General features: G+C 38.4%; 1 protein-coding gene across 3 annotated transcripts in view; it reads left to right on the forward strand.

Annotated features, from left to right (window-relative positions):
• Positions 1-25847, forward strand: part of Cers6 (ceramide synthase 6) — a 267795-nt gene that overhangs the window by 198467 nt on the left and 43481 nt on the right. For all 3 annotated transcript variants that reach the window (XM_063259221.1, XM_003478656.5, XM_003478655.5), the window contains exons 5-6: positions 4829-4879; positions 9307-9399. In XM_063259221.1, the coding sequence (XP_063115291.1) occupies positions 4829-4879; positions 9307-9399 (144 nt within the window). The remainder of the gene's footprint in view (positions 1-4828; positions 4880-9306; positions 9400-25847) is intronic.

The following is a 25847-nucleotide window of genomic DNA, read 5'->3' on the forward strand; positions in this document are numbered from 1 at the left end:
AGCTGGAAATTCCAGTGTGATCAGGATTAGTGTTCGGTGAAGTTACTTTTTTCTGGTATGTGGATGGGACTCAGAAGTACGTGGATGCTGTCCTCCCATGTTCCTTCCTCTGAGCTTATGCATGGAGGGAGAAAAACATAATTCTCTTCTTATGCAGCAACCAACTCTGTTGATTCAGGGGCCCACCAGTATGACCTTACTTAACCTTAATTACCTTCTCATGGATTGTCAAAAACAGCCACATTGGAGGCCATATGAACATATGCATTTAGAGGGAACACAGTTCAGCCCATAGTAGATGCAGAGAGAGACGGAGACACAGACAGAGAGACAGAGAGACAGAGACAGAGAAATGGAAAGAAATGAAAATTGACACAGTATCTTTTAGCCAAGAAAATAATGCAGGAAATAAACATGAGGAGTCTTACAAGTGATTGACAATACAGAGCTCCTTAATAGTAAGAGATCTGGTTACCCATCTGACAAGTAGACTGCTTGGATTGCTCTGTTGTAGATTAAACTGGATCTTGAGGTCCTTTTCTTAAACTGGTACTCAGTGTTTTTAGCAATAAAATTTTCATTACATGAAAATAGGGAATTAGTTCCAAAGGCCCATGACAGTTTTCTTTCATTACCTTTTCTTTGTGCATGCAGAGAATCAGGGGAAGGTAATAATTGCAGGAGCTGGGTGGCCTAGGTTTGAATGCCACCTTCTCTACTTATATGTTACTCCTATGATACTGTTTCTTTACCTATAAAACCATTGATATTTACCTTCATGTATATATTAGAATACCCGCTACGATATGATAATATCTGTTTATTAGCGTAAATACAGGTGAAATGATAGGAATTTATTTGTCTTATACATCCAGTCCAGAAGTAAGCAAACTAGGGCTGACAGGGGAACCCTGACATCAGACTCAACCGAAACGTCCATCTCAGAGCCGGAGGTAAAAGCAATGAGGTAAACTTCCTCGCATTCACTTAGAGGCAGCATCCCAAAGTTTCACGTAAATTCTGCCCACATCAGAGAATAGGTATATAATTATATCAGATAGGGAGGTTTGGGTGCCAAGCATTATCTTTAACTGTTACTTTACTAGCAATGGTTAGTCTGCCTCCGATGGTTACTATAAAGATTAGAAATAATTCACTCAGGATGAATTGTGAAACATCAGAAATGTTTGCCAAGGCACTTTGTGTGTGGCAAGTATAAGAAAGAGGGAACTACCCATCTTACTTTCCTTAACACTTTACTACTGGCAAAGTATAGTCCACGGTCAAATAGGATCAGCAACGTGAGGAGGCTTTAGATACACATGATTCCTCCTCCTCTTGCTGGGCCACAGATTCTGAATCACAGCCTGCATCTTAACATGTTGATAAGCTCTGGGCTGCGGTGTACTTTGTAAATCCTTTAAGGCATCTGATAGTTACAAGTTGTGAGAATTAAATAAGAATTTGCATATTTTTTATATATTTACAGATATATATATTTTTTAATCTGTAAAGTGCTTTATAACATTCTATCTTATGTAGAAGCAAGGACAAATAAAACATCTCATAAGTTATCAAAGCAAGAAGTTAAGAATCTTTGGGTTTTTAGACTTTACAACCTTGATAACATTTCTTTCTATTGTAATGCCATGTGTAAAAGCACTCCGTTCCTGGAAAATGTGCTTCAGTTGGCATACACATTTTTTTAAATTAACATTTATGGGAATGCTCTATCTACCCTTCTAAATGGAGGGTTTTCAATGTGTTTTTAATTACCATCACTATTTTATGTTAGTTGTTTTATTATTATTTAATTTGTATGATGGAATATATAGATTTCAACATCAAGAAAATGTGGAAATAATTCTTTAAAAAGGAAAATTTTTATCAGTAAAAATGGATAAATGAATTTCACGGGATCAATTCAGATTCAAATATTTATATGTACTATTACTGAGTAAGTTGCAAATTTATCAGTGTTAAACTACAAGATGAATGTTCAGACTTTTAAATTTTGGAATATTTGCATAGACTTTTTTGGGTGAACACTTTTTAGTAAGTTTTGGATTTTTTTTTTTTTTGAGACAAAGTCTCACTGTGTAGTACAGGCTGGCATTGAACTCACAGTGGTCCTCCTGCTCAGCCTCCTAAATGCTAGGATTATGGATCTGTGCCACAAGTTTGGAATTTGAAACACTTCAGATTTTGAATTTTCAGATTAGAGAGATGCTGAATCTTAGAACAAATCTGGAAAATCACCTTCTCACAGACTTCTATTCTTGTCTGTAAATTAGGAACAATATTACTGTACCTATGTCACAGGTTTTGAGGGGGCATGAGACCCTAGAAAAATGTATGGTACATATAGAGGTTTGTATTAATATCTGGCATTGTCAGAGATTGGGCACATATATAAAGCAACTTACTATTAACATGTTTGGCAAAAAAAGCTTTTGATCTAAACAGGGCCCTGGTAGCTCTGCAAGATTCACAGTGCCAAAGCTTTGGCCTTGCTTCATGTGGCAGGAGCCTCAAGACAGACCGCTGGTGCAGGCTGCCCAGGGAGCAGCCCCACAGAGGCCTTAGGGTTAGCTGATGCCCTCTGATGTGCACAGAGTGAAGCTTGCGTTTTAGAAGAAAACCAGTAGCCAAGAAGCTCACAGGGGAAGGGAAGCTCTGAATATGGACCTTTCTAATTCTTTGGGAGTCATACCTTGACTGTCCTGCCTGTGACTGGAAAGAATAGCAGGAGATTGTCATTGCATCTTTAGTGGCAAGAACACTCATGTCCCTGTGGGCTTGAGACTGCGGCATTAGAAAAGTACTACTGGGCTTGTTCTAGGTCTCATCTTAATCCTGTCTTCTCCTTTTCATTAACAATCAGAACATAAATGCTGAACTGTTAATTTGAGCATTCATACTGGGGGGATAAATGTGCATGTAACGTACTTCTCCTTTAGAGGCTTATAGTTAATTGTGGAGTTACACAACTTTATCAGAGAGAAAGGTATTGACCAACAGTATTTTTTATACTTTAAAATCAATTTTGGTTTGTGCTCACACTTTAAAAACATGTGTGAATTTAAAAATAAATCTAATATCTATAACCCCAGCACTCTGGAAGGCTGAGACAGAAGGATCACCTTAAATGGCCCAGCATAGGCCATTTAATGACATGTCTAAAAAAAAGTTTTATGGGTGGGGGGTGGAGAGGGAAAGAAAAAGTAAAAATGATTTAAGATGTGCATGTATGTTTCAGTTTCCCAAGATAAATCTGATTATTATGTATGTAAATATATACTAATTTTAAAAAGAAACTAAAAAAGAGGGGCTGGAGATTTAGCTCAGTTCAAAACTCTCGGTTCAATCCCAGGATTAGAAGATAGATTAGATAGATAGACATACAGACAGACAGATTTGTGTTACATATGGGGAAAACCAAAAATAGCTATATTTCAAAATGCTCGTGTTGATGAGAATTTAAATTATTTTTATTTATTTTCTCTGTCTTCTCTATCTTCTTTAACAGGCATGTATGGTTTATATAACCACAAAAATACCATAACGTATTAAACCAGGTTTCCACAGTTATCATTATGTGCCCTATTTCCCTGGATCCTTATATTTTCTCTGTGAGATCAGTAATAAACATGAATGGTGTAGATGAGAGAAATGGAGGAGACAGACAGACAGATAGAAAGTTAAGTGCAGCGAGATTACATGATACAGACAGATTGGAACAGAGAGCAAGTGGCAAAACTCAGGCCCAGAACAACAGTAACAAAAAATCTCAGAAAAGGAGGAAATGGATAGTGCTTGAGGGAAGGGGAAATGTAACTACCTGGGAACATTTTTAGGGTTAGGGCACTGGATGGCTTTTTACTTTGGCCTGGTTTCTACGAGAAAGTATGGTGCAGTTGTACCAGATTCCGAGACAGGGCGTACGGCCGCTGCCTTTCACTGTGAGACCTGACAGTCTTGAGTTTGATTTGCAACTGGGACACTGCTGAGCTGTTTAACCTGAAATTTATTTGCAGACCAGTAGCCTTGCATATACCTATGTAGATAGCAAGACAAACACTTTTATTTATTGTAAGAATGAAATGAGTTAATCCTGTAAAAAGTATAAGACCCTTTAAAAATATATCAGACACAGAAAGGACTCAACAAATGTTAACTCCTTAAAACTAGTTATCCTAATTCCTGTGATACAGGTCTGATGAGAATGTTAGAAGATTATATATAAGAAATATATAGATATACCATTAAATATATGTGTATACCAGAAAAGGCTGGTGGCTCTCAATGAGATGATAAAATTAATATGAAAATACAAAAAAGTATATACTTACATTACTGGATGGTCCAGCTGTCTGTTTAAATTCATACCAAGCCATTTCTGGTTATTACAAATATTTAGAGTCTCTGTGGTGTACACTTAGATGTTCTAATTATACAACTGTGGAAGTCAAGTAATTGCTATAAAATTAGAAATGATTGCTTTGTCGTAAAAGACCTTGACCACAGACGGATGTGCTATTGTGGGTTAGTCTGAGTTGTCCTAGTGAAGTCAGAAGTACATGTAAATCCCGTCAAAGTATGGGTAATAATTCTTTGAAAACATCGAGGGAAAAGTGCTTAGAAGATGAGCATTTACAGTGTCAGTTGGAGGATACTAGTTGCTTTAATGTCCAATAAGTAGTTGTTTTCAGATCCTTCGATTCTCACACAGGTAAATTATTGAAATTCCAAGAACGTGTCATAAACATCTCTTATCATCTTAATATCCCAAAACATGTAAAACATATTTCTTTGTGCTTTTTTTTAGACCCCCTGGTTGTGGAATACAAGGCACTGCTGGTACAACTACCCCTATCAGGTAAGAAGTCCTTCCCTTCTGGGTTTTTGCAGTGTAGACTAGCTTTCTTACATCAAGTTCATGGTTTCAGGAAGGACTCAGCAGGTTGTGACAGCCTCTTGCCTTTTCATCAATGCTGAACAGAACCTAGTGGGGACAATAGTTGATATGTTCTTAGTGACATTCAAAACCAAAGCACTGTTGTCTCTGCAGAGAAAATAAATTTGGAGAATGCATTTGCTGCAGAATAGGATGCAATCAATTCATTGTGTATAATTCCTCTTCACAACAGCTGACCTGCTTCTACTTCCTGAGGGAAGTCCCCAGGCCTGGTGGCAGCACAGACCTGTCCCACAGCAAGTGGGAGAGCTCGGGGTGGAGCTGGAGCAGGCATGTTGAGTTTGATTCTCTTGTAGCTTAGGAACAGCTACATAATAAATCAAGCCCCATTTCCTTTAGTACAGAGAAGTAGGATCATACCATTACACATAGAATCACTGCACATGCGATGAAATCATATCCCAAAAAAAGGAGGATTTTGGATCCTTGCCCATAGGCATGCCTTTGCACCTATCCATAATGGTATATGCTGGGGCCTTTCTTAAATTCTGGCTGAGAAAGTCTAGTTCAGTTGAGATATGATACAAAGAGAAGCAAGCACGACTAGATATTTTGGTGGCAAGATGAAAAAGACATACACTAGAATAATCAATTTGGATATTTTGAGCTGGGAACTCCTTTGGTGTTATCTTTTTAGAGGCATTCGGACTTTCTGGTGAGCACTTAATGGAATCAGCTTGCTTCACACAGAGTCGCACCTGGAGGTCAGCACTGGTATCACATACTCCTCGGGCAAGTTCAAGGCTAAGGACGTATTGAAATGAGCTTCTAGTTTACACTTCTATCACTTTCAAGTAATTTATACAGATTAGGAAAAAATTATATAAGCAACATGACATGATTAAAGACAACTGAGCATTCTGGGGATGTCTGATAGGGACTGAAGCAAGGTTGAAACCCATCATTTATTTTACATAGTTGTGATTCTTAGGCCCAACTGCTATTTTACTCCTGTAAATACTTGGAACATTGTCATTTAAGTCTCTCTTTGAATTCTGTAATGGTATGCTGGGTAGTAGAAACCATATCTCTTAATTTCTATTTATAAGGGACATCAAAAGCTTCCAGAAATTTGAACTTGAGCGTAGGTGTGGCAGCTGCTATAATGCACTGTATTTATGAGCTGAATTCTGCAACCTGAAGGAAACTGAGACAGATGCCATGTGAAATGCAATCCCTACTGTTCTTATTAGGTATAATATAGTCCAGATAACTTTCACATTTACAGCTGGAGCTGAGAAATTGCTTATTTCTGACAAAAAGAGTTGCAAAGGCCATGGGCTTTCAAAGTATGCTGTGGACCATTTCACAGGCAGCACTGTGGACTGAAAGATGAAAGTTTGAGGGTCTGGTAGACACAGTTGTGTTTAAAAATGGGAAATATTCGTTTGGAAGGAAAGATACAATATGTAGGGGTTTAGGTAAAGATTTTCTTTCACTGATAAGTTATCACTTACTGCTGAATAATTAAGCATAAACTTGTCAAAATCTAGCACAACTTAGTGGTCTCCTGCGGGAACAGTGGTCACCTTGACAACTGCCACATATTAATAAAAACCTAATGGCTTTCTTCGTGCATGAGGGAGTTAAGCATCATGTAATTCCTGTGTATGCAGTTAGAGCACTTGGCATGTAATCTTATCCATGTAAATAAATACATGTAGTAGATTGCAGTTTGAAATCAATCTCAAGCCTTAAAAACTCCTTCAAAGATTGAGCATGCTCATGAAACATGTTTATTGTGTCCCTGGCACATAACTCACATAAGTAATTGAACAGATTTTTTTGATGAAAAAGTAGTAGTCTACCTCATTTCCATTAAGGACACTTTGGTTCTTTTGTGTGAGCATGGGTCTCGTATTTATTACCTATGTAACGATTTTATATATTTACATCTGTGATTGTAAGATTAAGATAATATGGGATTGCACTCAGTGACCTTGTGCAGTCTGCTGTAAAGAGCACAAGTTGGGTGGGAAGCCCTAATGTGTTGTTACAGGTCTCGCTAGCTGAATGAACTAACAGCAATTTCCTGTCAACTGTATAATCTAGATCCAGAATGAGAGTACTGATTTTTATAGAGTTTTTAAGAGAATCAAAGACGTTAAGATGTGAATAAGCTGTGTCAATTGCAGAGCAATCTGTGAATGTGCTAATTATAATGAGATGCTCTCCTGTAAACTGCAGTTTGTAGATGTGCTTCAGCTTGTCTTCCTAGCTCCTTTGGGGCATTTTCCCATGTTATGGTGCCAGCAGTATGAGAATCTCAACTTTGCCTTTGTTCAAAGGGTATTGAAGCTAGGGCTGTGGGTCTCAGACCTCATCATTTCCAACATCTGCTCTGAATACGTGTCCTTCATTACTAATGCCTTCTAGTTTTAAAAGGGCGGTGCCAAGGGGAATACCTTCTTTCTGAGGTGATGCTGAGATTGATGAAAACACTGACACTAGCCTGAGATCTTAGCGCAGGCTGTCATCAGCAAATACCATAAGAAGAAATCATGCCCTGCACATGAGATTTCCACTCTCAGGACCTGATTGCCTCCCAAAGACCTCACCTCCAAATTTTGTCACATTGGACATTGGGCTTCAGCATACACATTTTGGTCAGATCAAAGTAATGTTCATTGGCACATAGAGCTTATGACTGCTGGTTAGAATACCCTGCCCCCTCATGCACTCTGTTGTAAAAAATCTGAGCAGAACAGTTGTCTCCCTTAATGCCTGTGCTTAGAGTAGCTAGTTGAGTGCCAGCTTTGCATTCATGATGATGCTGTTGGTGTCAGAACATGTCAGAGTTCATTTACTGTTTGTAATAAATTGCATGCACAGAGGTTTGGGCATGTTTGCGTGGAGACCCTGAAAGTCTTTTTATTCAAAGGTTTTTTAAATTCATTTTGGTAAAGTAATACATTTTGTAGTAACATAATACAGTAGTTAAATACAACTCATCAAAAATATTTAAAAGCTATTTTGGTTTTTTGAAAACCTTTTTTATCGATACCTATTTGCAGGCGGAAATTTAGCTCAGAGGCATAAATGCCTGCCTGGCAAATGTGAGGTTGTGAGTTCAATGTCTGGTACCCCCCAAAAAAACAAACCAAAACAAAACAAACCCTACTTGTAGTACATGGTGATCACATTCCTCATGGGGAGTTGATATATGTAAATAACACTTCTTCATTTTTTTTTTTCACCTCCTCCCTTACCCCTGCCCTCCAACTCTGGGTCCCTTTCCTTTTTTTTTTTTTTTTTTTTTTTTTTTTTTTTGTCTTTTTTCTTTTTATCAGTACCAGGGATTGAACTCACGACTGCCTGCTTGCAAGGCAGGCGCTTATGCCACTGAGCTAAATCCCCAGCCCCTGTCCCTTTCCTTTTTGTAAAAGGGCTTATTACTTATTATCTCTCTTTTATTTATTTCTTTCTGTTTTGAGTTTCTCATATAAGAGAAACCATGTACTATTTAAGCTTGTGTGTCTGATTTATTTCACTTAACATTATGGTTTCAGGATGCATCCATTTTTCTACAAATGGCTCAAATTTATCCTCTGTAGCACAGGAGTACTCCATTGTGTATAAATACCACATTTTCTTGACCCGTTCTCTGCTCTTTTGTTTCTATGTATTGATACGGAAAATAGTTTCATCCCTCTGAAGTACTGAAGGAGTTAAAGGAGGTACCCCCCCCCCTTTTACATATAAGTAAACTAAGGGCCAGTTTTTTACATACAAAGCCCTGGAGCTGGGCCTTGATCCTAAATTTCCTGACTGGGTGTCTAGTCTGCTGTGTCTTAGCAGCTTTTGTATCCCTCTGATCTTTTGATAAATAATTCAGAGTAATTCTTTTTATATTTGTAATGTACTGAACATTTTCTAATGAGAAGAAAGCTTTCTGATTCATGCCTCTGTGACCCACGTAATACTCCAACTTTATTACTACCTCCCTATCCCTGCATTTTCAGCAATGGTCCAGGGTTATACTTACTGTGTGTGCAACAGAAATTTTTTCAGGTTAGCTAAAGAATCTTGCAGATACGCAAGTCAAACAACCATAAATGTTACTGTTAAACTGGATATTGAATTGAGTCCCAAATGTTCATGCTGATTAATGCTTTATGGGTTTGAAATGAAATGAAAAGAATGTTACTGAGCTGTGGATTAAAGGCATCCTTGAAAGCTCCATTATCTATACAGAGAATGGGGCAGGAACTACATTTGTGCGGCAGAATATTGTGTTACTTTTCAGCGTTGAGTTTGAGAACATTGATACATAAATTGGATTCCTGATTAACTATTAATTTTTTTTTCTCTCTCTCTTACATCCTCAGCCTCTCACCACTGACCTTCACTACTATTACATCCTGGAGCTATCATTTTATTGGTCTTTAATGTTTTCCCAGTTCACTGATATCAAAAGGAAGGTAAGAGTGGTTATGTCATAAAGTGCTTGCAAACATGTCATTAACGGCCCTTGGCAGGTGGGTGTAGCGTCTCCTGGGCACTCACCTCGGTTTTCCTGGCAGCACTGGGTTAGCACAACTTACATTATTACTACAGAAAGCCCTGTATGTTTGTGCCGTTTGGTATTTTGTTTCTATTGTCCCTTCACTCTTTCCAAACAACCCAGTGTTCTTTTCTTGATGAGAAAAATAGGGCAGTGAATCCCAGTGGTAGTAATTTGCTCTCCATCTGGTTTCCAAGTCCCCTCATTGTCCAGACTAAGTGAGAAGAAGAATTTTATTTGTAGTTCCTAGGAGAGAGAAAAGTCTTAGTGTTTCATCCGTGTAGAGTGAATTTTCCAATTAAGGGTTATGTACTGTCAAAATAAGTCTCAAAAATGCAACATCTCTAAGTGAACTATGTTCTTGGTTCCTCCACTATAATTGCTTTTGTTGAGTATCCGTGACCTCCTGAGTGCTAACTCTACACATTCTGGCTTCCACCCTATCAGCCTCTGGAGAGACTTGGTACTTTTGGCTGCTTATTGCTTAGTTTTACTATGATGCCATTTTTTCAAGGATTCTCATCTATTTGAATCAGTCTTGCAAAGTTGTCTCATTGTCCTCCACCTTAATGTCTCCTGCTCTGTGTTTTTAGGTCCACTAAGATTCTAGACCCAAATTACTAGGTACTGCACATCGCTCTGGATGATGGAGCTTACATCATCCGATCATCACCCATGTGCCATTATCTCCCAGATGTTTCTCTTTGTCCCAGATTTCCCTTGGATCCATAATTGTACATTTCTATTCACAAATGGTACTAGTTTATTGTTATTATTTGTTACTTGATCCTCATAACAACTCCAATCGCAGTTTAGATTATTTTTTACTTATCCTCATCTTGTGATTAAGGAAATAACCCAACATGCAAAATGTTCCGAATTGAAGACAGGATCTGCTCCTTTTGTTCTTTCTCCTTAACCTTTCTAACCAGTGTCAATGGGTGGTAGGAAGTTTTTCTTTGAACTCTTCTGTGCCTTGTTCCTGCTCCTTTTGTCCTCTTTAGTGTTGCTGATTTGCTTAGACCAAGTCATCTCTGCATTTACCCAGTCTGATAAATGCTCCTTGTCCTAAACAGTTGTTCTTGTCTTCCTGCCACCGGAGTTTAGTTGCTAAAACATTCAAGGTCAAGCCTAAAAACTACTCTGAGGTTGTAAACAGCATGACAGTCCCACCTCCCCTATACTACCATACACTTCTAACACATTCGGTAAACTTCAGCTGCAAACATCTCACCATTAGTCAAACACCCACAGTTTTTTCCTGTTCATTTTGTTTTTACCTAAAGTCTGTCTGTGACTACCGTATACCCTATTTTGCCCTTGTCATTTAAGGCCTAGCTCAAAAGTAACCTCTCTGAAGCCTTTTTTTTTTTGTTCTCTTGAGGTTTTTGACTGCTCTTTCTGTATTTAGTTTATGAGTTTCCCACAATTACCATATTGTGTGCTAATGTGGTGACCTGCCTCTCCCTTTTCACTAGATACAGATAGTAGGAAGCCAAATCTGAGTCCAACTGGCCTGCTGTCACAAACGCCAGAGACTGGGTAGTTTAGAAACAACAGAAATCTGTTTCTTATAGTTCTGGAAGGGAAGTAGTGCAAGCTGTGCACAGATTCTGTGTATGGTGCAAGCCCACTTTCTCATGGATGACGACTTCTCTCTGTGCCCTCACGTGGTGGAAGGAACAAGGCAGCTCTCTGGTACTGCTTGATAAGACCACGGATTCCATTCAAGAGGTCTCCTTCCAAAAACCCCTGCCCCCTAATACTATTACCCTGGGCCTGAGAATTTCAACAGGCAAATTGATGAAAGCATAATCAGTCCATGGAAAGCAGAGTACATTTATCTTGATGGTATGTCACTAAGTTTAAAGTGAAGGAATGAGTGGATCAGTAGTTCCTTTGCAGAAGAGATTGTACATTATGATGGAGCACAATCCTGTATCATCTTTGGTTAGACAGTTATCCACTAAATTACAAATGCAAGTGGCAGCCGAAAAGCGTCTAGAAGTCTGTGGCCTAAAACTTGAGTTCCCCTTTCCGTAAGTATGCTCCCTCCACTGTCCACCAGCAGTAGCCTACTTGGTGAACAAAAAGCTGTTTTTCCTGAGTTTTGTGGCTCTACGACCTTACTGTGGTGTTTATCATCTGATTCTCAGAAGTGGACAGTCCCTCTCAAGACTACCTTAAGCATGGCAGATGACTCATCAATATCCACAATTTGTGGTTCCCTAACTCTTTGCACCATATGATCTGGGCAGCCTCCTGGAGACATTTAAAGATCTTTCATTATAATGAGCCAGAGGATCTCCTCTGTCTTATAGAGAAGGAGCTTGCTTTATTCCTGTAGTCAAAATTTGCAGACTGATGTATCTGCAGCATGCAGGTATCACGCTAGGGCTTATTTTGCATTTTATTTTCTTTTTGAGTAGCCCTTCATCCTGGTAATCACACCACATACTTATATAACCCAGAACGGTAAAGCATTCTTCCTTTTTTCTTGGACTTGAGAAAATTTATGCACAGTGAGTTTATGTTAGTTTTCCGAGGCCATGGAGTGTGGGAGTGAATTAGAGCTCAAATTTTCCATGGATCCCTGTGATTCACTCTTAGATTAGACGTATATGCCACTCTGGCCTTATCCCACCAAGTACGCCTTTTATAGCTCATTGCCTTTTTATTGGTTCCTCCTTTGCTTAGGGAGAGTTAGGAATGCCATCGAACTTACAGATACCAAGTAAAGCAGGAGTAGCTGTCCTTGGCTTCCATAAGTCTCATTCTAGAAAGACATTGGTACACTAAAAGTCGGTGGAGAATCCACTTGCTTCACATTGCCTGTGTGTATGTAGCCTGTCTTTTCCATGAGCCAACAGAGCTCAGAGAGTTGTCACTGCTTTAAGTCACATGACTGTCATCTCAATCGTTTTCATAGCTGGCTAGATTTAAAGGTTGAAGTGCATGTGCCTTTGTGTGATGTTTCACATACTTAGCACCAATGTAGAAAGCATCTAGGAAAAGGGTAATTTTTTTTTCAAATTTTATTTAAGGAGAAAAAGAAAAAAAGCAGAAAAAAGGTACAAGTTATACAGAATTTCAGAAAAAAAATAAACAGTAGGAAATCACTAGTTAATGGATTACATATTGTCATCTTAGAAATGTTTGTTCAGGTTACAGAATTAAAGCTTATATAGTGGACATTCAAACAGTGAGACCAAACAGTTCTGTTCAATAATCCAACAAAACTCAGTAATATCATTCTATCTTATACACTTAAATATACATGCAGTTATATTGTTTAGAGCAGAAAAGGGTAATTTTACAGTGAAGTTTGTAGAATTGATCCTGGGCACGTAAATATTGTTAATGTTTAGAAATTAATAATATACTATTTTCCAAGCTGACTGCAGTGGCTCACTGGAGATCTCTGGAGCCTCTTTCTTCTTCTGTTGATCAGAGTATTTTTGCATATTCCTGGCACAGCTGGCTTATTCTAGTTGCTTGTATAACATGGGGATTTGGCCACTACCAGACATGCTTATGAGTCAGCAGAGGTTTTAATAAGAGCCTTTCCTTCTGCTGTCGTCCTGTTTTAGGGAGCTGTTGCTCTTGTTTTTCCCTTCACAACCGCATGTGTCAGTCACTTTCTCATTGCTGAGACACACATCGCCGAGACATCTGCAGTTTAAAGGGGAGAATTTAGTTGAGCTCATGGTTTTTAGCGATTTCAGTCTGTGGTCAACTGACTCCAGAGCAGAAAGGGCATGGCGAAAAGGAAAGCTGCTGCCATCATGGTGGCCAGAAACAGACGAGGAAGGAACCAGGGAGGGAGGTAAACCTTTCCGGGTCACATCCCAGTGACTGCCTCTTCTGACCAGCCACCCCCTCCTAACATCAAGTCAGCTGTGCAGCCCCTCTGATCCAGTCTCCTCCCAAAATCCCCCCCTCTCAATGCATGAGACTTTGGGGGACACTCTCAATCTAACCCACAGGGCTCACTGCCTGGCCTCAGGGGTCCTCGGTGGCCGTGTCCTTATTACACTTCTGCCTGGGGGAGCTGCTGCTCCAGCCATCAGTGATAATTTATGGTGCGTTCTGATTGCCAGATGCGTACATTCCCCACCTACTTTATCATAACTAAACCTCCTGAAAGTATTCTAGTTCTTAAGATGTTTGAAGATGTCATTGGCAATAAAGTATGGGAATCATCTTCTAAAGGCTGTTCAGGAGACAGTTCTTGGAAGGCTGTCAAAAGACTCTTTGGTTCCCTTATTAAATGGCCATTTCAAACAGGCCAGGATTTATGAATGTTGGACATGAATGCATGCCTCAAACTCTGCCTCAGTATCTTAAATGAGCTTTAAAAATCACTTTTTTTTTTGTTTTGGACTAGTTTCACGAATCTTTCTAAAATGAATTTTATGTTCACAAACTCTTCTTCACCATTTTTAAGACTCAGGAGTTTAAAAATGAGGAAAGACTTTCTATTTCCACGTTGCCTCTTAATCATTTCCAAAGTTAATATTTATTTGATCAGTGAGGAGAAATATTGTACTCTTTCAGGGCTAGGAATCGGGAGGACTAACCAAGATATAATAGACTTGCAATTTAAATATTACACAAAAATATGTAAGCTCTTTGAGGCATTTTTGCTTTCTTTACCTTATTCCTCTCATTCCTTCTGTTTAAGAAAATTAAGACTTTTAAAAACCAGTAAGTGTATTCTTGGTGTTCAGTACTGTTTGAAACATTTTCTTTTTCCCAAGGCTTAATTTTTGTTGAAGTGCTATCCTTCAGCACCTGTTTACAATGAACATTTCTCCTGCGCTTCCAACATTTCTCTTAGGAGGCTAATAAATATTGTTGCTTTGAGCTCCTAACAGCTTGCTTATGTCTAAGCCTTGTGTCCCTTTTAACCAAGCGGTAGCTTGGCTCAGAGACCTGGGCCTTCGCCAGCAGGTCCTGCTCATGTTTAGGAAAGCATCCTTGGCCAAGTAACAGGGCCTGGCTGGCAAAATCAGCTCGCTTTCTTGGTCTTTAACCTGAAGAAAATACCACATCTTGTTCGACATTCCTGACAAAGAAAGATATGATGATCAAGTGTGGAAAGAAACTTACTGACAAGCTTATGTGAGGTCTGTGGTAATTTTTCACAGAGAATAACTGGCATCCACTACTGTGAGCGCTTTAGCTGCCTTGTGGAGAGGCCGGCCATGGTCCAGGTCTTTCCTGTAGGGTAAAAGGACAAAGCGTGCTTTAATCCTCTTACAAGGGTGCAGTATAGCATATATTTAAATGAAATAAAGTACATGAAACTCTCTGGTACAGTGCTCAATAGTGCTTAGAACAGTACCTGGCACATAACAAAATTTGGTTGAGTTGAAACCTAGTGTTAAAATAAATAAGGCCCAAACTAGTATTCACTGACTTTTAAATTTTTAGCCAATTAAATTTAACAAAATAATTATAAAGAACTCATTTAAGGTTGCTACGTAGCCAGGCATGGCAGCATGCTCCTTAACCCCAATACTCTGGGAGGCTGATACCGGAGAATTGGAAGTTTAAACCCAGCTAGGGCAACTTAGCAAGTCAGTGAGATCATGTCTCAAAAAAGAAAGATAAAGGCCTGGATATATAGCTCAGTGCAGAGGTGCTGGGTTCAATCTCTGGAACTGGGGGGGGGTGGGGGGTGGAAGATTGCAGTGCTTTGTTTTTCTTTGGAAATGTATCATCTTTCATCAATCAAATAATAGATTTTAACAAAAGAAAGAGAAAATCCATCTTATAATATAAGACAGTGATTTAAGTTTATCATTATGAAAAGGTTTGTTTTTCTCATTTTTTCCTCTACTAGGGAAAACATTGTTTTGGGCAGTGTGGTTTAAAGGTTAAATATCATGGTCTCTAGAGTCCATCTTGCTCTCGCTATCAAACACTGCCAGCTGTCTATCCGCAGGCACATCTACGATTGTACTTCTGAGTACCCCCTTCCCTTTCCCTTCTCTGGTTGAGTTGGAGTCATGTGACTAGGAGACTCTAAACAGTTGGTTTGTGCCAATTCTGGGCCGGAGTATTTCATTGCTGTGAGACCCTCTAGAGAGTTCTCCTTCCCTCTATATATTAATTTAGGAACATTAAAGATACAGGCTGTTCCTTCAGCCCAAGTCTCAGGCAAACTATACTCCTCTCCCATAGTAACATGTAGTTTGTAAAAATAAGCCTTTGACTCACCTCTGAGATTTAGAGACTTTGTTATTGCCCTAGGACCTAGCTTATTTTAACTGGTGTCACTATTATTAATAATATGGCTAACTGGCATTTCCTAGAATGAAGTATAGCACTAATTTGTCCATATCAGCAGTTTGCAAGATGTGGTCTTAGAATCCTTGGTTGATCATCAAGACCTTTTCAGGAGGTTTGCAAAATTAAAACTGTTTTTGTAATAGCTGATGTGTCATTTGCTTTGTCACTGTGTGAACATTTGCCTGGAGAATGCAAAGGTAAAAGTGGGTAAAATTTCTGGCAGCAGTGCTACATTGTATCTGCAGTCATTCATCGCCACACACTTGCTGGGAGAAAAAAAAGTTATTTTCATTTGAAAATGACCTTGATGAAAGAGTAAATAGTATTAATTGGGGGCTGGGGATTTAGCTCAGAGGCATAAGCGCCTGCCTTGCAAGCAGGCAGTCCTGAGTTCAATCCCTGGTACCGATAAAAAGCAAAAAAGACAAAAAAAAAAAAAAAAAAAAAGAGTAAATAGTATTAATTCTATTAAATCTCTAGACTGGCATAGGCACTACAATTTTTTTATGTGATAAAATGGGCATTAGGCATAAGAAAACAATAGTAGCATCATAATATACCTAAGTGTCTCAAGAACAATTTTGTACATTTAGTTTTTTGTATTGTGAGCTAAACAAACTGTTTTTCTCCATAGAAATCCATTTTTAATTGAAAGAATGGCTGACAACCTATGTTACTCCAGCCATATTCTGCAGACACTTTTATGAAAACACAGAACAAGCTTTTCCCAGTTGTTTGAAGAAAATTGTCATTATTTGCTCTGGATAAAACTTAAGCTTTCAAATAAAACAAATAAATGTTTAGAAAACTTGTGTCTATTGTGAGAGCTTGATAGCATCGTCAGTACTTAGACTTCTCTGATGAGATTTTTATTATATAGTAAAACATATCATTAAGTTGGTGAACCATTATTTTTAAAATGATTAGTGTGCATGATAGTCTAAAATCACAGGAGAGTGAAAGATATATTCAAGGCCAGTGGATTTTAATGTCATGAAATATATGAACTATACTGATATAATTTTAAATTCTACATTGGAATTCACACTTACGAGTTTCTGACTTGTCAATTTTTGGTACAGTGTCAAAGAGGGTAAATACTCACCCATAACCATCCAAGGAAGATATTAGGGTGCTCCTCCCTTTTCCAAATACCTGTTTGTTTGACCCTGGATTTTTGTCAAGTGCTTCAAATCAATATTTGGCAGCAAACTGAGTGGATAGATGCATTTACAAGATTCCAGCTCTTCTGCGTTAAACTAGACATTAAAGAGATTTGTAATAATGTGTAACAATGCCAATCTTCTCATCAACTTTTTCACTGTTATTTTGGAAAAATATACTTGTCCTTCATAAAACTATTTCTTGATATATAATGAAATTTGCTCTTATTTTAAATTAAATGTGTTTTTAATTTTTAAAAAATTCTTCAGTACAGTAAATACTAATAAATGGGATCCATATAAGCAAATACTCTTTGGTATTCTCAAAGATGTTTAAGAACATAAAGTGGTCCTGACACCTAAATATTTGCCAATTGCTCGTCCAGGGTCTTTGCTGAGGATGTGACTCCCAGGCAGTGCTTCACATTGTGTCAGCAAATCCTTTCTTTGCTTACAAACCTAAAATTGTAATAGATGACCTCTGATCATCAGAGAGGGTGGAGAAGGATGTAGAACTCTCTCTGTGTAACCTTGTTGCCATTACTGGTTGACACAGTACATCACTTAACCTTTCTTTCACAGGTGGACAGAGTTGCTCTGTGTGTCTCTGTGATTGGAATCAAAATATTCTACCATTGAGTAAGTTTAGGTTCCTTTCAAGGCAGATTGTCCCTAACTTTCAGTCTTCCATCCTGTTTGTTTTTCTCCACTGTAACTTCAGACTCTGCTGTATCTTTAGATTCTAAGCAAAGAAGCAGCTCATTTTAATAAGTTGCATCCCTGTCCCAAAGCATCTCAGCCCAGTGATGTATGCAGGCTACTGAGAGAGCGATAGAACACTTCTCTGGAAAAGAAACATGTTTTGTGGGACATCTTCATGGAATTTCATTCCAAGGCTGCTTTGACTAGTAGCTTTCTCTGGCCATCATATTGTCCACCTGCCTTATGAAGGGAGCCTCTCAATCTCATAATCAGATGATTGTCACAAGGTAGCCCTGGGGCTGTCAGTGTAGTCAGCCAGATTCTGCTGTTCATAGACCAAGAGGGTTCAGTCTAGAGCTTATGTGCTGCTGAATTAAAGAGGGACCCACATTCTAGGGCCCAAAGGGTGCCAGTGAAGCCCCACCCTCTCTCAGGAGGTACCACTGGCCCCCTGGAAACTCCTCTTTCATTGGGGAAGTTTATTCATTTAGCCTCTTCTAGGGAGTTTCCTCTCAAGTCGTCCTCAGAGTGTTGGGGAAACACCTACTTCAGCTCATTATAGCTGTCTTCCTAGAATCCTGGACTCCCCCATCTTCTAATCTCATAAATATCATTAAGTCCTGCTCCTCTCCTTCCCTTGGGCCTCCTAAGATGAGGTGCTCCCCCAAGGCCACTCCTCCTTGCCCCATAGCTCTTGATTCCCCATCTCATCCCATCCTTCAGGAGTGTTCTCCTGATGTGTTTCCACAGTGCCTCTCTGCTGCCTTCTCCCTCACAGTCATCTGTCCTCAGGCCTTTTTTTCTGAAAAGCAGCTAGTAGAGGCAGTAACCTGAGCTCTGGAGTCGCACAGAACCACATCTGGCTTTACATCTGGCTTTAACTTTGGGCATTTTTGTATGGCATTTTTGTGCCTGAGTTTCACAGCTGTAAAATGGAATTCAAAGCAGTGCTTGCTTTACGGGATTGTGGTTAAGAATAAATGACAATATCAGAGCCACTGACACGTTGGAATTAGTGGGCAAATTAGAGGGTTAGCTACGTGTTCACCAGAATGCAGCGGGAGCAAATAGACAGAAAAAAATGCAAGCATCCCAAACAGAAAAACTTCCTGGCCAGAGATCTACCTAGAGGTAAGATGCTTAGAGTAAATTCTACAGCTAGAGCTCTGTGTATTTTCTTAGGATAAAATCTACAGTGATGGCTCTGGGTATTTTCTTAGAGTAAATTCTACAGCTAATGCTCTGGGTGTTTGTGAGGTGGGGGATGCTCAGGCAGCTGAAAGAAGAGGATTAAGAAGGAAAGGAAGGCTGATGACCAGAGTAACAGTTCACTGAATTCCTCCTAACAACTTGTAGCACCAACCCAAACCTGTTGACCTGGAGGAGACTTTTTCCATCTTCTGACTAACGCACCAAATTCAGTCTTTGATTGCTCATTGTCATTTTTGGACCTCGAGACCTTTGCAATACAAATGAGGATGATAGCTCTGTGTCCTGCAATGTAATTTTCATTGAGCACAGGCTGCCCCCTACTGATCATTCTGTGTATTTTCAACTCAGCTGGGCTGTCTTGGTTGCAAGTGGTTGCTATTGCCTTTGTCCCAGAGATACTGCAAAAAAAAAAAAAAAAAAAGGAAGTTCAGTCTGTTAACTGTGCATCACTTCAGAATGTCACATGCAGTAGATTTTAAATGTTTCAGAAGTGATCCCAGTAAAATCCCTGCAAACTAGTGTGATTAGACCAAGGGTAAACACAGCCCAAAAATCCATGTAAAGCAGGCATTTTAGTTCCAGCTGCTTGTGACTTAGCAAGGTTTGCAGTGTTATGAAACTTCTGAGGACCTAAAGTTCAATGAGCAAAATGACATGTTGGTATAATTTTAAAAATCTACATCATTGCAAGCAGCGTGCAGCTGGAGAGGCTGCTTTTGGTGAGGAGAGGAAAAAATAGACTCAGGGGCATCACAGATCAAGGCCATTCTCTGGCCAGGCCTCCTCCCCAGAAGTGACCTGTAGCATTATCGCTTTGTGTCCTATTACACAAATAAAATTTTATTGCGTCCTTTTCCAGTAATAAAATCAATTAAAGATTAAATATTAACTAAATAATTCACACTTGACAAGATTATGAGTTCTTAATCTTGAAACGGAATCATAAATGTTGCACAGAAGAAAGATTAGGGAGATACTGCTTACACAGCAGTTCCCTATCTCATTTATATCTGTTTCTAAAAGCCATAAAGCAGTGACACATCTAGCAACAGGGAAAGTAACATAGAATCCAAGCAGGCAGCGCTTGCTTTTAGAAGCTGTGGAGGGAAACTCCCTGCCTTTCAAATTGCTTTGAATTGTAGTTGTAATTGATCATGAGACTTTCGATGGAGGAACCTACCAGAATTCTTTATTTATAACTTAAGTGAATCACAAGGGTCATGTTTAATAAGGTTACTTCAGAAAAGCTATGAAACTGAAATCTCTTACACATCTTCTGTCAGAAGAAAATGTGGTAAAGTTTGCCTTAGGACCATGCAATTGCCTCATCTCCTATGATATGACTAAGTTTTTTACAATACATTCTCTGATATGAGTCCAGAATAAGCATCCTAAAAGTTGCCTACAAAGGGCCAGGTTGTATTTTAAACTTACAGATGCTTCAGTCTCTATTGCAACTGCTTGCCTCTACCTCTATAGCAAGAAAGCTACCACAAAGAAAAAAATTAGTGTGGTGGTGTTCCAATAAACCTTTATTCAGAAGCAAAAGTTGATTTGCTTTTCTCTCTTCCCAAGTAGAATAACCCGGTGTGCACATTTGGTGAACAGTGGGAGTGTCAGATTTCAGAGTGACGCAGAGAAACATTTAAATCACTTCCATACACATTTACAGTGATTTTGATGGTACCTATAATTAGTGAAGTCCTCAACTAATTAATTTCTTAGCAGTTTCTTTTTAAGAAAGATATCCCTGTGTAACAGTTATCTCTCTCATATAGTGAAATCTGTACCCGTTCAGTCCACTGGTAGAAACATTTAATCTGTTGAGGGGAAATCTTAAAATACATTTGACTCTTGATTTAGTATGAATGGGGTTGTACCCACTACACAGAATGTTAGAGAAAAAAAATAACATTCATTACTGAAAAGACTCTGCCACTTTGTAGTTTGAATAAACACTTCCCAAATGAATCACTTGTTTGTTCCTTCCCAAATTTTCCCATAAATATTAGTTACAATTTTCAAGAGTCACGTTTGAAATGTCATTTTAAGTGGTCCATTTAACTAATTCTCTTTATAGTGAGTCAAAATTCAAGGCCAGTTAAAATATGACAACCAGATAAATTACAAATACCCAAACATTGGCATTTATATCACATCTTGTGCTAGGAAGAGAAAGGCATAAGTTTCTTCAAATTGTAGAATGTTGGGCAACTCTGAATTGACTGATTTCTGTATTTCACCCTAAATACACTTCATTTTAGTTTCAAGACCTAAACAGTTTTTTAGTCCCTTGTTTCTTTGTTTTATCTTGTTTCGCTTTAATCAAATTGTCAAAGCTTTAGAACTTCTGCTACTTATTTTAGGAACATTCTTAAGCCAGGACAAACCAACTGGCGGTACTGCTATGAATTGTTGGTACTGTATCTCATTTTTTGCTTGAGCGATGTATTTTGGTTATCACAGTATTTTTAACATGATTTGTTGGTGCCTTATTTTGAGGGTTGTTTTTCTCCTTTGAAAAAGGTATTGTTATGTTGTTAATCAGGACTTTAATGACCCATTTCCGAAGACTATGAATTTGTTATATTTTCATATGCAGTCAATGGAAAAGCCGATTCAGTGTGATTATTTTTGGTGTACATAACTGTTGCCTGACCTCCTCACCATCTGTTTATTCATTTTGGAATGGAGATAGAGCTCTAGTAGCTGCCTGCCTCTTACATTGCCAAGTTACATACATTTCCTCAGAGACCTCCTGGTCTGAGCATCTAAATTTTACTCCTGCCTTGCAAAATCTAGAGTGAAGAGAAAGGAAACTGTTACTGATCTCAGGAAAGAAATCCTTGTTGAAAATCATACAAATTCTTACGTGCCTTAATGGTTCAAATAATAAAACTACAAAGGGTGGGGTGGAGTCTATTGTTACTGCAGTTACCAGTTAAATAAAATCAGCTTTAACAGCGATGCTGTCCTTCTGTTTCTTAGAGAGTTTGAAAATCTGTTGAAGGGTAACCTAGTCCTCAGTGCCTTATTTCTATTCCTATGAGTTAGACTGCAGATTCATTAACTATATGTATTAATTTTAATAAATTCAAGAATGCTCGTTCATTCCACATACATTTGAATAGGGGCTTTAGGATCACGGTCTGTTTAATTGCTGCTACAGAAAATGCTAAAAAACATTTTCAGCCTAAAATGATAATGTTCTTTCAGCCAAGCCTATGTCTGCATTCTTTCTGATCAGTTTCCACAGTTATAAATATGAAAATGGAAAATTTTCACCTTGTATTGATAAAATCTGAAGTGACAGTTTTGTTTAAAAATGTTATTTGAGCCAGATTCTGTGCCCACTCAGAGAAACGTGTCAGGGTGAGAGGATGTGAACAGCATATAAATTCATGACTGCATAGCTTTCATTAAAGGTATTCATTGTTTATAATGCTTTCTGAAGCAGAAATGTAAAAGACCAATTCCATTATTCATGGCTTTTTCATATTCATACAAATATGACTATAATGAAAATTGGTCTACTGCTATGGGAATGACTGTGAGTCCCACAGTAATAAAATAGATATTTTCTAGGTCCAGGAAATTTATATGCAAAAACTATCTTCACAAAGCAAACTTTGTCTAAAAAGAAGTCTTTTATTTTTCAATGAATCTTACTTTATTCAAGGACATTGTGTTGTTGATGTTTATATCAGATATGAATTAGGAAATTTAATTATAAAATTGTTCTAATCCTCTGTATGTTTTAATCCATTTACATTTATTCACTCTAAAATTAAATAGAGAAGAATTGTTTTTCAGTGAGCCAAAAGCATCATTCAGAGCTGAACAATGATAAATGTGCAGGTATTGTTCTGGGTAGGTACTCAGCTATCTGTGTGTTAAGCATAAGAAAATATAAACTCATTGAACTGTTGAATTAAGCACTGGGTGTTTTAATTATATTTAAGAAACAGTTTAAAATATCAGTTGATAAATTAGCTTGAGTTTAACTAGGCTATTGTTTTGAAGCTGCTATTATCTGGAAGAACACTGTACACCAGGTGGAACCTAATATATAATAACTTGGAGAGAAAAGATTTCATTTTCTAGTAGAAAACATCACTGTGCAATTTTTACTGTATGCCTAAGGCATTTTGATATTGTCTACCTTTAATGACTTAGCAAACCCTAGGTAATACAAAAATGTCAGAATTGCAGGTGTAGCCCAAACTATTAAGCTGCACCTGCATATAATTACTCATTAAACTCAGAGCATTATCATAGTTCCTTGTCTGCCAGAGACCTCAGAACAGATATAAATATGATTCGGAAGGAACGAGCATAGATGAGGTCGACAGATGGCATGGATTTGCTGAATGTGGTTCAGGTTAGAATTAACTGAAACAGCACTGGTGATTCTTCTGCCTGTGGTCTCCATCATCAGTGCTGCGTGGCTAGTTTGGAGACTATATTAATGGAAAGTGAGAGAAATAATTGAATTTCATTCAAAATCTGACCATATTTAGGAAACTAGTACCCTGTTTATCTCAGTAATCAATGAGCATGGATGTATCCATAAATATTAAGCAACTTCTGGGGGAAGAAAATCGCACACAGCTCCAGTTAAACAAATTTGTTTAAGTTAACTTTTCCAATCCCAAAATGTAGTGACTGGAACAGGTACTGAGTAGAGGGTGTGTTCATGTTCTTGCTTGCGTAAATACTCACTCTCCCACTCCAGGTAGGAAATAAGTAGGTTAAAGACTTTTAAGCGCTGTCTCATTACTGCAGCTATCAAGCCGAGGATTACAGAGTTGACAACTTCAGCCTAATGCACTTACTGTGCAGAGGAGGAAATCGATCCCCTTACCAAAATTACAAAATTAATGAGTCGGAATCTGGGTTACAAGTTGGCTCGCATGCAATAAACTCTGTATAATCTCCATCAAGCTAAATAAGATGCACATATTCTTGAAAAGTCTATTCATGTTTATAAAGACAATGGTTTTAACTTTTTCGAACTTTTGCTTCAAAATACAAATTATCTCACCACAGGCAAACTCACTGAAAAGTAATTGTTTAATTGAGTTGAACTGGAGAATAGAAACACATAGCTGTCTGAGTGTGAAAAAGGCAACTTTACTTTAGAGCCAGGATAAGGACAGGCCCAAAGGAAAGTGTCCCTTTCACCCTGTGAATTAGGGACCAGGGCAGAAGCCATGAGAGCTAAACAAGTGCAGAGAATAGAACTAGGCACCTCCAACCTGAGGAGGCACCCAAGGGTCTCCATGTTCTCCTGGGGTAAAAGATGAACTTGAATCTCCAAAGAACCGGTACCTGTCCCTGACCAAATTGTCAGTGTCAGTAAGTCAGAAAAAATCAAAGTAGCTTGGCTGGGTTTCCACCAACTTGAGGGCTGTTACCCAGTTGTCCACTGGGTAACATGTACAATTGTCTATCCTGAGAACAGACTGGGAAATAGTCCAGACCAATGGAATGTGAGGAAGGTTGGAAAGACACCTGTCAGAGTAAGAATTTAGTCCTGTTTCATGGTGACGATGACAGGATGTATTCCAGGAGAATACTTACGAGTGCCTGTGAGTACTCCAATACAGCAAATAAAATTGTTTTCAAAGCCCCTGAAATCACTTTATTCTTGACCTCATTGATTCTCAGTTCATTGTGAGTACATACGTTACTGAGACTAGTCATATACCAGGAATTATCTGGTTGAGTGAGTACTTTCAATTCACCAAATTAAATTGTCTTTTAAAAACACTACTGATAGGTAGAAATAAGCTAGTAAAAAGAAAGCTATGCATAAAGAATGCTACCACTCTCCTCAATTCTTCTCTCACTCTGGCCGTGCTCTGTGCTATTCCTTGAACGCATCAGAATTCAGGGACTGATGGACAGAGCCTTTACCTTGGTGCTGCCTCATGATTATGGAGCTTCCTTGTGGCACTTTTCACCTTCCTGCGTATGCATCATTTACTTATGATGCTTAGTGTCTGCTTTCCCCAACTAGGATATCTAAGCTACACAAGGACATACATCTTTTGTATTTTCTTTGCATATTTCTCCCTGAACTTCAGGGCATACTAAATATGTGATAAATATTTTTGCCAATGTTGAATTAATGGCCACATGAAAATTGACCTCCAAGAATAGTTATTTGAAAAAATTTCCATCAGATGTAACCTATGTCTTGCGGTTTTTATGTAACCAGGATTTGATCATATGCTAATTGGGACTTTGTTTTGTTTTGTTAGACATGGTCTAGCTATGCAGGTCAGGCTGGCCTCAAATTGGTAATGATTCTCCTGCCTCAGCCTCCCAAGTGCAGGATTATAGGCATGTTCCATCACACCTGGCATTCATAGTTTAGTTTTGTAATATGCTTTTCACTTTGGTTAATTGGTCTATAGAAGAGTAGTCTTTCTCAAAAGGTTTTGTTCAGTTAGAGCAATATTAGAGCTAATATTCAGGTCTACTCCAAGACACATGGAAACTACAATAAAAATCAGTAAAACAGACTGTAGTAACAGAAGTTCCATGTCCTGTCAAACCATGTCCAGATGGTCAGGAAATAATAACAGAGGAAGAAAATCTTTTCCCTTAGGTAGCTCCTTTGAAATTGGCTAAAATAAAGATGATCATTTTGATATTCCTTCTGCCCCCAGTTTTTTTTTAAATGACTGTGAACAGATAATGGTTAAAATTCAGGAGTGCTTGTGTAGGGCCTCTCAGAAAATCCAACATGTTAAGGTTCTTATTTTAGTACCCTAGGAAGCATGTTCAGGAGGTAGGATGCTTAACTTGAGATGCACATTCCGTGAAATGTATATAAGATCACAAAACCCAGCACCACTTGTCATAATCTTCTTAGCCTTCTGTAGAATGATTCCATAGAGTAAGTAGTTTGTTAAAAACAAAAACATCTCTCAGTTCTGGAGGTTGGAACATCTGAGACCAAGACACTGGCAGAGATGATATC

This window comes from Cavia porcellus, unplaced genomic scaffold (genome assembly GCF_034190915.1).
Source record: "Cavia porcellus strain 051 isolate PalLab524CR breed Dunkin Hartley unplaced genomic scaffold, mCavPor4.1 scaffold_12, whole genome shotgun sequence".
NCBI classification, from domain to species: Eukaryota; Metazoa; Chordata; class Mammalia; order Rodentia; family Caviidae; genus Cavia; species Cavia porcellus.